Genomic DNA, 15,932 nt, shown 5'->3' with positions numbered 1-15,932 from the left:
TTGGATTTTCAACGAAAGTATTTTCCACGAGGATGGGTTTGAAAGCGTAAAACTTGATGTTTTAAATTGTTTTCTTCTGTACTTTTCGGAACAGCACATGTAGAATACTGCTCAATGAAACTCATCATTTTCTCATCTGAATCTGTTCCAAATTTTGGTGCATCTTTAATCCATAGCAGCATATGTATGTGAGGAGCACCTCTTGCTTGATACTCCTTTCTCCAAAAGAAATCCAAAACCTCTCCAAGCGGAGGATTTTTTTTGTTTGTGATAAAAGACATCATAGCTTCAAACCTATGATTGAAATACCTGCCTACATTAACTGGATCCAAAGAGCACAGTTCTCCAGGTGTCTTGTATTCAATATTTTCAATGTTTTTTTTTGCCTCTCGTAGAAATTAAAGTAAGTCTTCCCAAAGGAGAAGTGTGGCTTACCGATTAGAGCGGCAGACCCTGAGGCAGAGGTCTGGCCCGGGACCAGGGTTCAATTCCCGACGCGGCAGGGTCTTGGGTTCAATGTCCACGGACTCAATAATTCTCGCCTAGGTGCCTACTCTAATCATGGGTCACACTCTGCAACTCTGGGCAATAGCTTGCTTAATCTCCACAACGGCCCTGAAAGCGCTAGGATGCCTGGCCTCACCTTGGAGGTGCCCAGTAAGGTGGCATCTCACAGGGAAAGCCAGGAAGGATTCCACAGCGGTATACAGCACCAAGATACCTTTCAGGTGATAGTGCGCTTTACAAGTATACACACACACACACACACACAAGCATACTCAGCACAGCTAAGAGTGAGGAACCATGTAGGAGTTCCTAAGTTTCTTAGCATACATTTCAATTCCCCATGACGACGGTACCAATACTCGTTAGTACCATGCTGACATGCCATGAGATTAATTAGCTGAGATTCCAAAACACTGTCTTGCAGTTTCCCTTTATCCACAAAGTCCCTTGCCGAAACATTTTGTAGATGTACTCCACTTTTCAGTATATGGTTCACTGCATAAGAAAGTCCAGACAAGTCACTCTCAAACAGTGGATGGAACAAATATGGAATGCATTGACGAAACCTTGGATCTTCTGCATATAATCTTGAAGTCCGGTATTGAAGAGGTCGGTTGTCATATCGTCCACCTTGACCTGTTGGAAATAACTGTGGAAAACAACGAGCTTCCAAACTTTCTTCCCATACACTAATGGGACTTCCTTTTGCTTCTTTCATTTGAAACAAGTCAATAGCATTCCCCATTACTTCTTTGGACTGCAAAGGATGAACACTATAATGTTCATAAATTTCTTCACTTCTAGAGACATCAACTTTTTCAATTTGCCCAGCTGAGAAATCACTGTCCTCTTCTACAGTTGTTTCCTCTTCTCCTACATATACATTTTTGTAGTAGTGAATATTTTTTACCAAATACAACGTTGCCTTTTTGACTTTCCTAACATCCACTAATTCTTGCCAGATTTTCTTACTCTTTGTCGGAACACCATTAACTAGAATAACGAGAGGTTCCTCTTCTACGTTTTCTGCACCAATTGTATCAATATTTTTCTTAAAATCTAGTGGCAAATAAACAACTCTTCCCTTTAATCCTCTCTGTAAATCTGAAGGAGGCAATTTCCCTGTCTTAGGCTCCATGCGAACAATAGCCTGAAAAGGATGCACACATTGAATCAGAATAGACTCGTAGGTATTTAAATCCATCAATTCAGAAGGAATGTCTACCAACTCCAGATTATTATGAACAGCTCCAGCAGGCATTCTGTTTTCATTTAATTTATTATAACACTATTTACAAATACGTTGATCAGAACCCAAATCAAAACAATTTTCTACCAACAAATAAGTTGCAAATTCCTTCCACTCATACTTATTTTCCATTTCACTTTTTACATATACATCAACTAATCTAGTCTGATTCTTATAATGAGTTTGTCAACAACACACACAAGTAAAATTAGGCATTTCACTTGAATTGACCTTAAACTTTGTAATTTCATAGTGAAATTTTTCTGTACTTGAAATCTCTACATTCTCTTCCACATTACCTTCAATTACTGTTTCAGTTTCTGCACTGCCCTCTTTTTCACCAAAGTAACAAAACTCAATTTCTTCACAAATGTTCTTCACATCTAGTTTAGTCCCATGCAAAAGAGCACTTAAACTTAAGTGCTGGACTTTTTGCATAATACAACCTTCTCACTAATTTCCTCACTTTATTATGATGCACTGCTAACATCCTAAAATGGTGAAAAACACTCTGACATACTTTTCTTGAAAGACAAGCCAGTGAATGCCCTTGCAAACCTGTTTTTTCTCTCACTCTACAAGGATCTAACTCTTGCAAAATTTTCATTTTTTGTTTTCGACTTTTCTTAGTATATGTCCGTAAGAAACTGAGAAACAAATCAATTGAATCCTGTCGCACACTACAAAGACTACTACAATTCCAAGTATACACTGGAGCCTTAGGACGGCTCCCTAAAACTTCATCAGTTAACACCTCTTCTGTATTTCTAGGCACAATTTTTTCTTTTTCAACCGGACAACCATCCTTCACCTCATATGCTCGATCACTGGTGTCAACTGCATGCACCAAATCATTATCCTGAAAGTAACTTTCTTCATTAAAAAATGGCTCACAACTTGAACTATGCTTCCATTCTCCAGAAAAAACATCACAAAAATTAGTCCCATTCTTTACTCTTTTCCACTTACATTTTGATTTGAAAACACTGATTACCTTATCTAGAGTACGATTTCTATTGATTACTAAACCATATAATTTATTTTTCACTTTAAATGCTTCATCCACAATCTTCTCTATGCTTTTTTTTCTTGTAAAAAGCAGTCTTTTTTGATACATCTTTACATTTTTTAATACATTTAAAACTATTCTTTTATAAAACATTTGTCTACGAATTTCAATAAATTGATTTCTCCTTCTATTGCTATAGACAATATCATCTCCTTCTACAGGTCTAACATTTTTTGAGGGGCACAATTTTTTCTTCTTTGAAAAAACATCTTTTTTTGACATTTGAATATCTTCCTTAAAAACATCTTAGTTTGCTTACCAGGAGCATTATTTTTTTTTCACTGAAGATTGTGTTTTGGATGAGTCTTGTATTTCTATTTTCTTGGACCGTAAATCCTGTTTATAGTTTTTTTGACGTCTTTCCTTTGACGGCATATTCTTTTATCTTTCTATAGATGATTACAATCTGTGGTAAAGAAAAAATAACATATTATAGACCACTACAAACATAGTACATAGCAACAATAAGTAAACAATATAAACACTAGTTTACAACATAAGTTACTTTATACCACAGCAACTGTGCCACAGTAACAGTGCAATACCGTTTCATTATTAATCTAACTCTCTGCCTGCACCATCTCACTCTGTGCCTGTGTCTTATGTCACTCTGTGCCTGTGTCTCACCTCACTCTGTGCCTGTGTTTCATCTCACTCTGTGCCTGCCCCATCTCTCTCTCTTTGTGTGTGTCATTTGTCTGTTTGCGTCTGTCTCATCTCATTCTGGTAAATGTTTTATGGTAAAAAGCATAGCTTTAACATTTTTGAGAAGGATCACACTAAGTGTCTGTATGAAATAAGGAATTATATTTTCACATTTTTCAATAATGTCACCTGTGTCTGCTCACAGTTTGCATCTCTAAGCTAAAAGGGTACTATGTGCCTGTGTCTCACTTCACTCTGTGCCTGTGTGTCATCTCACTCTGTGCCTACCCCATCTCTCTCTCTTTGTATGTGTTATGTGTCTGTTTGTGTGTGTCTCATCTCACTCTGGTAAATGTTTCATGGTAAAAAGTATGTTTTTAACATTTTTGACAAGGATCACACTGAGTGTCTGTATGAAATAAGGAATTATAATTCACATTTTTCAATAATGTCACCAGTGTCTGTTCACAGTTTCCATCTCTCTAACTCTCATCAAATTATTCACCCAGATCCATTTAAAATCATGCTTGACTCACAGTGTGATCTTAGGCACATGACCAGAATGTTACATGTAATCTACCATGCCTGTCTCTGCAAGCAATATGTGTGTCTCTGCTCATACTATTTCACTGTCTCTACTGGCAAAAAACAGACCACATATATATAAGCAAGACATAAAATTCCTCTTTCATTTCAAAGGCACACCCTGGATCTTGATTGCACAGCTTAGAGCCTATTTGTGAAGTAAGAGGCCTAACAGACATGCTGCCTAAGACTCCCTACTAGTACATATGCTAAAGCCTAACTTACTTTAAGAATACACATCAACTAAGCAAATTATAAATGTGAAAACATAGTTACTTATTTCACACAGACACTCAATGTAATCCTTGACCAAAATTTAAAAGCCAGACTTTTTACCAGAAAACATTTTCCATAGTAAATCGTTTTTAACACAGAGTACAGCCCATTTAAATGACCACTACAAAACAAAGCAGAAACCTAACTCATTTCCAAAATACATTCCAATATGCATCATTCAATTTTTTAAACAGCATTACAAAAAAACGTGACACACAATGCAAGAATAAAGAAGCAGAATATGCTTCTTAATCTTCCCCATACTGCATACAGCAGTCTATCTTTATTAAAAGAATCATTACTCACCTTTAAAAATGCATTAGAAGATTTAGAACAGTGTCAGTCACACACACCAGATTTTCTTAAGCAGAATCTCTGAATAATGATTCTGTCACTGCAGCCTCAGAATACTGGCACAGATTCCCTCTAACTTCAGACCCACATTCTTGTACATAACCAATCAAAATTCTTCCCACACAAATTCAAAACCAAACTGCACATTTTAATTGGTTGTACATTTCAACACTTTGAAACTCACATAATATTCACCCATCCCCCCAGTGCCTATTCACCCTGTTACCATGGTAACTCCCACCTAACTCAGCACACAGTTGAAAAGTCCATCATACTATGTTGCAAAAGAATCCAGCAAGGGTGTTTGACCTCTCAATGTACTAGCTAATCATGTGCAATGTTTCTTTCAATGACTTTTTCTCAACCATTAAAATGACTTCTTTAAAAAAAAAAAGCATGCACACTAATTTTCAGTGGTGAATTTTAAGAAAACACAAATCATTTCTTGTTTTTCAAGTGCACTGAATCTCAACCACTTTTTTTCATAATTCCTACTTTCAAACTGCCATTTCATTTCCACAACTCATCTGAATACAAGCACATCTACCTCCAAGATGCCAAAAGTCTGGTTTGTGGGTCATAGCTTTGTCTACTGGAGTGAGAAATTAACAGAGGTATTTACAACCTTGATTTACCAAATGTGGACATTGTATGGATTGGACAGAGAGGATTGAGAAGTCACCAATTGATACCATTGGTAAAATCCTTTATGCATCTACCACACCCTGACCTCATAATTGTGCACTGTGGTGGAAATGACCTGGGCACTTTGACTGGGGTAGGTCTGGAAATGCTTTTAAAGGACATATTTGGGCAATTGATGTCACTTTTTCCAAAAACTGCCTTGGTATTTTCTAATATATGCCAAAGGCATAAATGAAACTGGTCCAACCAATATTGTCCACAGATTGAGAAAGCAAGGAAACATGTGAATAAATCTGTTTCTGCTTTCCTCAGAGACTATGGTATGGGTTCCATATACCACAACAACGTGCGTTACAACATGCAAGGCATCTATAGGAGAGATGGTGTACATTTTACAGATGAGGGGAATAGAGTCTTCCTCTTGAATTTGAGACTCTGCATTGGTACCTACTTGTAGGTACAAAAACCCCCACATAACACAAGAGCTCTTTTCAGAGCTACCCTACCTCTAATACTCTAAAAAAAAAATCACTATCATTTTTTACACTGTTTTTCCCCGTGGTGCGCTCAGGGTGCGCCTACCGGGAAGCGCACATGGTAACGCACCCAGTGCTTACCCCGTGAAAATTAAAAAAATAAAAAGTTTTTGGGCCCTTTAGGGTCCTTCTAGGCCCCCCTCAGAAAACCTAGAGGGTCAGGGGGTGTCTACCCTGCCCCCTTTTATTCATTTCCCCCTTTTTATTTTCACCTCTTGTGTCTCGATTCTACCGAGACACAAGATGACGGACTTTCCGGACTGTTTAGAATGTTGACAGACATCCGAAAGCCAATCAGCTTTCCGCTCGCGCACTCCCGTAGCGCGCCGGGTGCGCTCCCCTGTACCCGTATCGGTGAGCGCCCGGAGCGCGCCTATAGATATATATGTGTTTTTGAAGTTCATTTAAAAAAAAAACACTGGAGCAATTGTCACCAAATATAGCAAAGGCACATCTGCGTACCAGTCCCTACAATTTTGCAAAGTTTGGCGTAATTACGTTCAGCGGTTCGGGCTGTAGCCTTGTCAATTCGTCCTGTGGAAATTAACATGAGGAAAACACGTTTTGGGACCCCCTTTTTTCTCGGCCCCCACTTCACGAATCCCCCTGAAACTTGCAGGGAAGGAGCGGAGCAGAGCTGGCCTAAATTTTGGAAAATTACACACAAATTCCTCAACCGGCGCCAAAGTTATTCCCAATAGAATGTTTGGGATTTGCTATGGTAGCTAGGTCCTAACTATAACTACCTACTGGCGACCGCCAGTAGGTAATATATATATATATATATATATTCCATTCCGTGGGGTTGTCCAAGTAGCGGGTTGCACTCCAGTCTGCGTGTGCCTTCCCCAACGCGTTCATTGGTATGGCAGTTATGTGTTTGAATAATAAAAGCAGCTGATAGACCCGACGCGTTTCAGAAATGTGTTTCCTCTTCAGGGGCCGACAGTAAAGTGCATGACGGCTACCTTATCCCTTTATGAAGACACACATTGTGTTTATGGGAGATGTAGTCCATGAGTCCTGGATGGATGCACTTTAAATGACTGCTCAGTTCAAAAGGCTCTCACATTAGCCTCAAACATCACTCCTGTCCTCGATCCATCGCACAGCTACACATTGGGGACTCCTTAGATAGAGAGTCTGTTGGCCCCCGTTTCCCGGGGTGGTGCAACCCAGCAGCAGGACCGCCGCTCTTCTATTCCAGCTCTGTGGAGTTGTCCAAGTAGCGGGTTGCACTCCAGTCTGCGTGCGCCTTCCCCAAAGCAATCATTGGTATGGGCAGTTGTGTGTTTGAATAATGGGGAAGGCGCACACAGACTGGAGTGCAACTTGCTACTTGGACAACCCCACGGAGCTGGAATATATATATATATATATATATATTGATCACCAATTGCCCGATAGCTGTTTCGGAGGGTCACTCTGCCAAAGGATCACAATCTGGTTTAGCTTTTCCTGCTCCCCAGCGCGTTCTTGAATTTTTGTCTGCCTTACGCGTTTCGATGCACCTCGCATCTCATCAGAGGCTTGCTGTCACAGTTCAGAGGAAGTGGCTCTCTTTTATTTTCATTAAGAAACTGGCTTAATTAGTTCAGCCCTCCCCCCTGCATGGCATGCTGGGAGTGGTAGTTCCTTGAAGGATTGCCTCATTATTTTCCCTCAGTGGGTACCTTCTGAAGTTGTGTAATTGTCAGCTTAATTTTCCTTAGTAGGATCAGTCCCGAGCTGGAGAGACGCCGTACTTCGGTCCTTCGGCGCTGCCTTCCATGAGTTAGTCTCGTGGTGCCGCTTCTCAGTTGACCATCAGGAGGACGATCAATTTGGTTCTAAGAGAAGGTGCTACCTCCACGACGCGGGCCGCCGTTTGATATGTTGATCACCAATTGCCCGAAAGCTGTTTCGGAGGGTCACACTGCCAAAGGATCACCATCTGGTTTAGCTTTTCCTGCTCCCCAGCGCGTTCTTGAATTTTTGTATGCCTTACGCGTTTCGATGCACCTCGCATCTCATCAGAGGCTTGCTGTCACAGTTCAGAGGAAGTGGCTCTCTTTTATTTCCATTAAGAAACTGGCTTGATTAGTTCAGCCCTCCCCCCGCATGGCATGCTGGGAGTGGTAGTTCCTTGAAAGATTGCCTCATTATTTTCCCTCAGTGGGTACCTTCTGAAGTTGTGTAATTGTCAGCTTAATTTTCCTTAGTAGGATCAGTCCCGAGCTGGAGAGACGCCGTACTTCGGTCCTTCGGCGCTGCCTTCCATGAGTTAGTCTCGTGGTGCCGCTTCTCAGTTGACCATCAGGAGGACAATCAATTTGGTTCTAAGAGAAGGTGCTCCCTCCACGACGCGAGCCGCCGTTTTATATGTTGATCACCAATTGCCCAAAAGCTGTTTCGGAGGGTCACTCTGCCAAAGGATCACCATCTGGTTTAGCTTTTCCTGCTCCCCAGCGCGTTCTTGAATTTTTGTCTGCCTTACGCGTTTCGATTGCACCTCGCATCTCATCAGAGGCTTGCTGTCACAGTTCAGAGGAAGTGGCTCTCTTTTATTTCCATTAAGAAACTGGCTTGATTAGTTCAGCCCTCCCCCCGCATGGCATGCTGGGAGTGGTATTTCCTTGAAAGATTGCATCATTATTTTCCCTCAGTGGGTACCTTCTGAAGTTGTGTAATTGTCAGCTTAATTTTCCTTAGTAGGATCAGTCCCGAGCTGGAGAGACGCCGTACTTCGGTCCTTCGGCGCTGCCTTCCATGAGTTAGTCTCGTGGTGCCGCTTCTCAGTTGACCATCAGGAGGACGATTAATTTGGTTCTAAGAGAAGGTGCTCCCTCCACGACGCGGGCCGCCGTTTGATATGTTGATCACCAATTGCCCGAAAGCTGTTTCGGAGGGTCACTCTGCCAAAGGATCACCATCTGGTTTAGCTTTTCCTGCTCCCCAGCGCGTTCTTGAATTTTTGTCTGCCTTACGCGTTTCGATGCACCTCGCATCTCATCAGAGGCTTGCTGTCACAGTTCAGAGGAAGTGGCTCTCTTTTATTTCCATTAAGAAACTCGCTTGATTAGTTCAGCCCTCCCCCCGCATGGCATGCTGGGAGTGGTAGTTCCTTGAAAGATTGCCTCATTATTTTCCCTCAGTGGGTACCTTCTGAAGTTTTGTAATTGTCAGCTTAATTTTCCTTAGTAGGATCAGTCCCGAGCTGGAGAGATGCCGTACTTCGGTCCTTCGGCGCTGCCTTCCATGAGTTAGTCTCGTGGTGCCGCTTCTCAGTTGACCATCAGGAGGACGATCAATTTGGTTCTAAGAGAAGGTGCTCCCTCCACGACGCGGGCCGCCGTTTGATATGTTGATCACCAATTGCCCGAAAGCTGTTTCGGAGGGTCACTCTGCCAAAGGATCACCATCTGGTTTAGCTTTTCCTGCTCCCCAGCGCGTTCTTGAATTTTTGTCTGCCTTACGTGTTTCGATGCACCTCGCATCTCATCAGAGGCTTGCTGTCACAGTTCAGAGGAAGTGGCTCTCTTTTATTTCCATTAAGAAACTGGCTTGATTAGTTCAGCCCTCCCCCCGCATGGCATGCTGGGAGTGGTAGTTCCTTGAAAGATTGCCTCATTATTTTCCCTCAGTGGGTACCTTCTGAAGTTGTGTAATTGTCAGCTTAATTTTCCTTAGTAGGATCAGTCCCGAGCTGGAGAGACGCCGTACTTCGGTCCTTCGGCGCTGCCTTCCATGAGTTAGTCTCGTGGTGCCGCTTCTCAGTTGACCATCAGGAGGACAATCAATTTGGTTCTAAGAGAAGGTGCTCCCTCCACGACGCGGCCCGCCGTTTGATATGTTGATCACCAATTGCCCAAAAGCTGTTTCGGAGGGTCACTCTGCCAAAGGATCACCATCTGGTTTAGCTTTTCCTGCTCCACAGCGCGTTCTTGAATTTTTGTCTGCCTTACGCGTTTACTCCTCAATGAAAATCACAGCGCATCGAACCGCAACGCAGCCTACTATAGGTTTATATGTGCCTCAATGGTCAGTGACTCTTGTCTTTACTTAAAAGAGAACACTTACAGTGCAGCGTAAAGGACTACAAATCCCAGCCAAACCCAGTATGACGGCGCACTTAGCACACGCCTACGGTTGGGACTTGGATGAATAAAAAAGCCCAGAATACATCGCTGCACGAACGAGTCTCGCTGATGGCAGCCCCTGATGACGGGAGTGATTCCCAGAAACGTGTCGGGCATTTTAATGACTTGCGAAGTGGGGAGAAGCACTGAATGTGAAGCCGGTTAAGGCGGAGACCTGTCCTGTGCCTCTTAAATGCTAAGGGCAATTTGGTGAATAATCTACAGCACGGCAGCCTAGTCGTGGGGAGAGCACCATCAACTGCTGCAACAAGAAACGTCTGACAGCAGTTTGAGGCCGGCGCTTCCAAACTGGTTGGAGGTGTGGCACAGGACTCCTCGATGAAAATCACAGCGCATCGAACCGCAACGCAGCCTACTATAGGTTTATATGTGCCTCAATGGTCAGTGACTCTTGTCTTTACTTAAAAGAGAACACTTACAGTGCAGCGAAAAGGACTACAAATCCCAGCCAAACCCAGTATGACGGCGCACTTAGCACACGCCTACTGTTGGGACTTGAATGAATAAAAAAGCCCAGAATACATCGCTGCACGAACGAGTCTCGCTGGTGGCAGCCCCTGATGACGGGAGTGATTCCCAGAAACGCGTTGGGCATTTTAATGACTTGCGAAGTGGGGAGACCTGCTGAATGTGAAGCCGGGAAAGGCGGAGACCTGTCGTGTGCCTCCTAAATGCTAAGGGCAATTTGGTGAATATTCAACAGCACGGCAGCCTAGTCGTGGGGAGAGCACCATCAACTGCTGCAACAAGAAACGTCTGACAGCAGTTTGAGGCCGGCGCTTCCAAACTGGTTGGAGGTGTGGCACAGGACTCCTCGATGAAAATCACAGCGCATCGAACCGCAACGCAGCCTACTATATGTTTATATGTGCCTCAATGGTCAGTGACTCTTGTATCCAAAACTTAGTTGCCCCCATTTCAGAGAAGCCACTTCAGGTAGGTTCAAATTCTGTGTTTTATTTGAAGAGAGCTACAGAAACGCTGTGCAGAAAGGTCTCCAAAATTAACAAAGCCTGACGCGTTTCATGCGCATAGCGCATTTCTTCAGAGGCAATCTTGGTCAGCTACTCACAGCATGGATTCTTTTTTTCTCACTTCTGACCTCGTGTCTTAAGGGCGTGGCGCGCCCCCCAGGCATTCTGGTAAAAGTAGTTCATTGTTTTTCAAACTCGAGTGAGTTGCTCCTGGCAGTGAAATGGATCCAAATAATAAACCACAGTGGGCTGGGGACGACTTCAAACACCAGCGGTCTGTACAATGATGCTTTCTCCATCACGACCTTCCTGCCCTTTGCTGTGCTGCATCGCCTGACGCTGCACGGGTCCATGGGGCCATGGTTGGGCTTCTCTACGACCGGGACCGGCCGTTAGTACATCCAAAACTTAGTTGCCCCCATTTCAGAGAAGCCACTTCAGGTAGGTTCAAATTCTGTGTTTTATTTGAAGAGAGCTACAGAAACGCTGTGCAGAGATGCCTCCAAAATTAACAAAGCCTGACGCGTTTCATGCGCATAGCGCATTTCTTCAGAGGCAATCTTGGTCAGCTACTCACATCATGGATTCTTTTTTTCTCACTTCTGACCTCGTGTCTTAAGGGCGTGGGCGCGCCCCCCAGGCATTCTGGTAAAAGTAGTTCATTGTTTTTCAAACTTGAGTGAGTTGCTCCTGGCAGCGAAATGGATCCAAATAATAAACCACAGTGGGCTGGGGACGACTTCAAACGCCAGCGGTCTGTACAATGATGCTTTCTCCATCACGACCTTCCTGCCCTTTGCTGTGCTGCATCGCCTGACGCTGCACGGGTCCATGGGGCCATGGTTGGGCTTCTCTACGACCGGGACCGGCCGTTAGTACATCCAAAACTTAGTTGCCCCCATTTCAGAGAAGCCACTTCAGGTAGGTTCAAATTCTGTGTTTTATTTGAAGAGAGCTACAGAAACGCTGTGCAGAAATGTCTCCAAAATTAACAAAGCCTGACGCGTTTCATGCGCATAGCGCATTTCTTCAGAGGCAATCTTGGTCAGCTACTCACAGCATGGATTCTTTTTTTCTCACTTCTGACCTCGTGTCTTAAGGGCGTGGGCGCGCCCCCCAGGCATTCTGGTAAAAGTAGTTCATTGTTTTTCAAACTCGAGTGAGTTGCTCCTGGCAGCGAAAAAAGCCCAGAATACATCGCTGCACGAACGAGTCTCGCTGATGGCAGCCCCTGATGACGGGAGTGATTCCCAGAAACGCGTCGGGCATTTTAATGACTTGCGAAGTGGGGAGACGCGCTGAATGTGAAGCCGGGAAAGGCGGAGACCTGTCGTGTGCCTCCTAAATGCTAAGGGCAATTCGGTGAATAATATATATATATATATATATATATATTATATATATATATATATATATATATATATATATATATAAGGTAAGTGGGTTTTGAATTTTTGGGGGGGGGATTACTGAACTCTGCTGAGGGGCGTACTCCCCTCTACCATGGAGTTGGAGTTTTGCCATGACTTTTACGTTCCCAGCGGAGCGTGGAGTTGAGAAGACTCCACAAACTCCTCAGCCCAGGGTTACTTATATGTAATACCAAGCGAGATTATGGGGTGCTGAGTCAACATTTCAGTGGAAGACTTGGGATATATTTTAGAGTGCTACATAAGTGGGTGGTACAATAAATGCTGCAGGCTCAAATGTAGCATTTAATCTACAGGGCCTGGTATATGGTAAACCACATTACAAGGGACTTACAAGTAAATTAAATATGCCAATTAGATATATGACAAACAACCCATTTTCTGGAGAGTGAGCAAAAATCACTTTAGAACTGGTTAGAGGTAGTAAATTGTGCAGACTCCTAGAGGCAAGGGTTTTGTATATCCTGCCGGATTAGTAAGAGGGTGAGAGATGTCTCATGCTGCTCGCTTACTTCTAGGAAATGTTCTGTGTCTCCAGTGCAGGCGTGTTTCCAACCTTCTGCCTCTCACAGTTGGATCTCTTCTAAAGAGCACCAATTTACAGCATGGCGTGATGCTGGCCCCTGCATTGCCACTACAATGGATGGCACAAAATATATTGCAGCACATTATGAAATGCCATTTTATTTCCATGCCCACTGTGCAGTTTAGAGGAGAAGCATAGGAACACAGATTTAGTGCACAGAGTTTTAAAACCACCAAAGCAGGAAATCTGGTGGGGAACCACACAACAGATGATCATTTCCTATAGCTATTATTGGTTGATAACAAGACAACCACTTTAAAATATTTTCACATTAAATATGATGCCAAAAATGTTGAATTCATTTATAGGGCAACTGACTTTTCCTCTGTCTAAAACTGATTGCAAAAGTTTTCAATTACAGTCATTGGTCTGAATCTGAGTGACCAGTGACAAAGGCTGTGTAGATCTAGTACATTTCAAAGATGTAGATGTTAAGGACAGCAGCAGTAGCGAGGTCAGACTTCACAAAGCTTCAAGGTTAATATTATTGTTAAGATCATGGTCTCATGTGTTTACAACTCTGGTATTATGTTTAGTGTTGCCCCTGCTGAGAAGATTCCATTTGAAGATGGCTCTGTGGACCTTATAACTGCTTCGGTTGCGGCCCACTGGTTTGAAGTTGAGGAGTTCATAAGGGAAACAGATCGTGTACTCAAGCCCAGTGAATGTCTGGCATTGTCCAGCCTGTATCCTCACTTTGATCTTCACTACAAAGATTGTTCTAAATGCTTGACTGATACATTTATGGAGGTAAGAGCATATTCTGTTATCACTGTGTAATTAATTGTTAATGGTTGGTTGATATGCTTTATTTCGATACATAAAAATATCTTAAAAGCAGTGTAATTAATGAGGATATGTTGTATATAGGACTGAAAACTTTTCAGAAAATTAATACGGCTGAGTTGTGCACAACGCACATCCGAGCTTTGGGGACAATTACGATGGCAGTGAATCCGCATCCTCCGGGCCGGCAGAAGCCACCGCGGGCCTGGAGGATGCGGATTCACCTCTGCGGTCATAGAAAACACCCACCGCCAGATTATGATGGCGTTGGGATCAGCAGTGGACGGCAAATCCGTCTGCTGCTGATCCGCGGTGGGTGTACACAAACATGGTGGTGGTGTCTGCAAGACACCGCCAGCCATATCACGATGCAGGCGGAAATATGCTTTTCCACAGTGGCTATTCCGCCGTGGAAAAGCATGTGGTCTTTTGTTTTTGGGGGCCCGTTGTGAGCCCCCAGGGTGTTGGGGTTGGGGGGTGCACATGGGTGGTACCTATGGTACCCCCCTGCTTTGGCATGCACAAAGTGGCAGGCACCACGCGGTGCCTGCCAAGTTGTACATGCCAAAGGTAAACATGCATATTTTACATTGCGGCGGGTGCTGCTTAAAGCAGCACCCGCCGCAATGTAATATATACGGGATGTGACTGCCAGGGTGGCGGTCACATCCTAATTGCAACGGAGGGACCGCCGCTGCCCCTGCGGTCGGTCCCTCCACCTCAGGGGTGGCGGACGGAGGCAGATCCATCCGCCATCCTAATCGACACCTTTGTTTGATGCATATATGCAATAGGGATATGGTTAGTTGGTCTAAAAGGACCATATTCACTACGAGGACAAACTCCAGAGTGGGTCAACCACTATTCCCTAATTTGTTGCTGTCTAGTTGCTTATCAAATTTTGAACCAATACTCTGTTCCCCTCTAAGGCTTCTTGGTGCGTTTGGTATGTGTTTAATATGCGGGTGTCCTCTTTCACAAAATGTACAAGCATCTGTAGATCTAACAGTTATCCTTAAATTATATCTTATTTGATGAGAGCAGCCATTAAGGGAACTCATAATCTCTTCTGTCTTTCAACCCACACATTAAATGCTATTTTTTGTTGTACGCGATGTACCGCTGAGTCATACATTTGATGGCCATTAGCTTGATTGGTATGCCAGCATAGATTGAACAATTATAGGGCCCGATTCACAAAGGTAAACGTACACTTTTCTGTAAGTTTACTCCTTTTTCGGTATTCACAAAGGTAAGATTTGACCAAAGTCTAACTTTCTTATTTTTCAGTATTCACAAAGGTAAACTTAGCCTGCCTCTCATCTTGAGACTCATAGCAGGAATTTTATTTTTCTTCCTTCTGCTCCGATATGGCAAGTCCAGCCACAGACAAAACTCAGGCTACCATGGAAGAAACGCTCCTAGCGATGAGATACAGAGACCGGATAACTAAAGTACTCGGCTTGGCTCGCCTAAGAGATCTGAATACTACCTGGTTTCTTTCATTCAGACCAATCTGGCAAGATTGCATCCTACCTGTTCTAAGATGCCTGCTCTGCGGAGAAGAATGCGCGTTGCACGTCTGTCTCACACTCCCATCAGCAGTACCTTTGAAAGCGGCACACAGGTACAACCTTCTGTGACCATTGCTGATCTGGACACCAATGACGGCGATGCATCTCACATATGCACTATTTCTACTTTTTCTGACCTGGTCCAACTTTCACCTACTGTTGTAGAAAAATTCTTTGCCAGCCTATCTGAGTTAATGTTCTCTCCTAGCAACGAGAATAGCTTTTTTGAATAACCTTTGAAAACATGAGCACATAGCTTTTCCTGAACTCTGAATTCGGCCTTCAGTTTTGATAAACAGAACTCCTAAAAAACTATTGGAACTACTTTTTTGCCCTGAAAGCGAAATTCCTTTCCCGTTCCCAAAATATTTACCTTTTTTTTTTGGGCACATGATACTCTGCTTAAAGTAGAACTATTCTTAGAGAACAAGATTTCTATTTTTGAAACTCTAGAGACAATATGTTGCCTTAGCCTCTAGCACATGTACAGTATTGTATAAATATGTGATGAAATGGTCTCGACCTTCTCTTCTGTATTAAGAGCCATTATATAAATGTAGTTTTCGTGATTCATTCA

General features: G+C 43.2%; 1 protein-coding gene across 1 annotated transcript in view; it reads left to right on the top strand.

Moving 5' to 3' along the window:
- The window catches only part of LOC144767613 (putative methyltransferase DDB_G0268948), a 293,468-nt gene that overhangs the window by 140,157 nt on the left and 137,379 nt on the right, over window positions 1-15,932 (top strand). The window contains exon 4 of the mRNA XM_078651016.1: window positions 13,532-13,745. Coding sequence (XP_078507142.1) covers window positions 13,532-13,745 — 214 coding nt within the window. The remainder of the gene's footprint in view (window positions 1-13,531; window positions 13,746-15,932) is intronic.

Source organism: Lissotriton helveticus, chromosome 7 (assembly GCF_964261635.1).
Source record: "Lissotriton helveticus chromosome 7, aLisHel1.1, whole genome shotgun sequence".
NCBI classification, from domain to species: domain Eukaryota; kingdom Metazoa; phylum Chordata; class Amphibia; order Caudata; family Salamandridae; genus Lissotriton; species Lissotriton helveticus.
The sequence above is the reverse complement of the archived record's forward strand: the minus strand, read 5'-3'. Positions and strand labels throughout refer to the sequence as shown.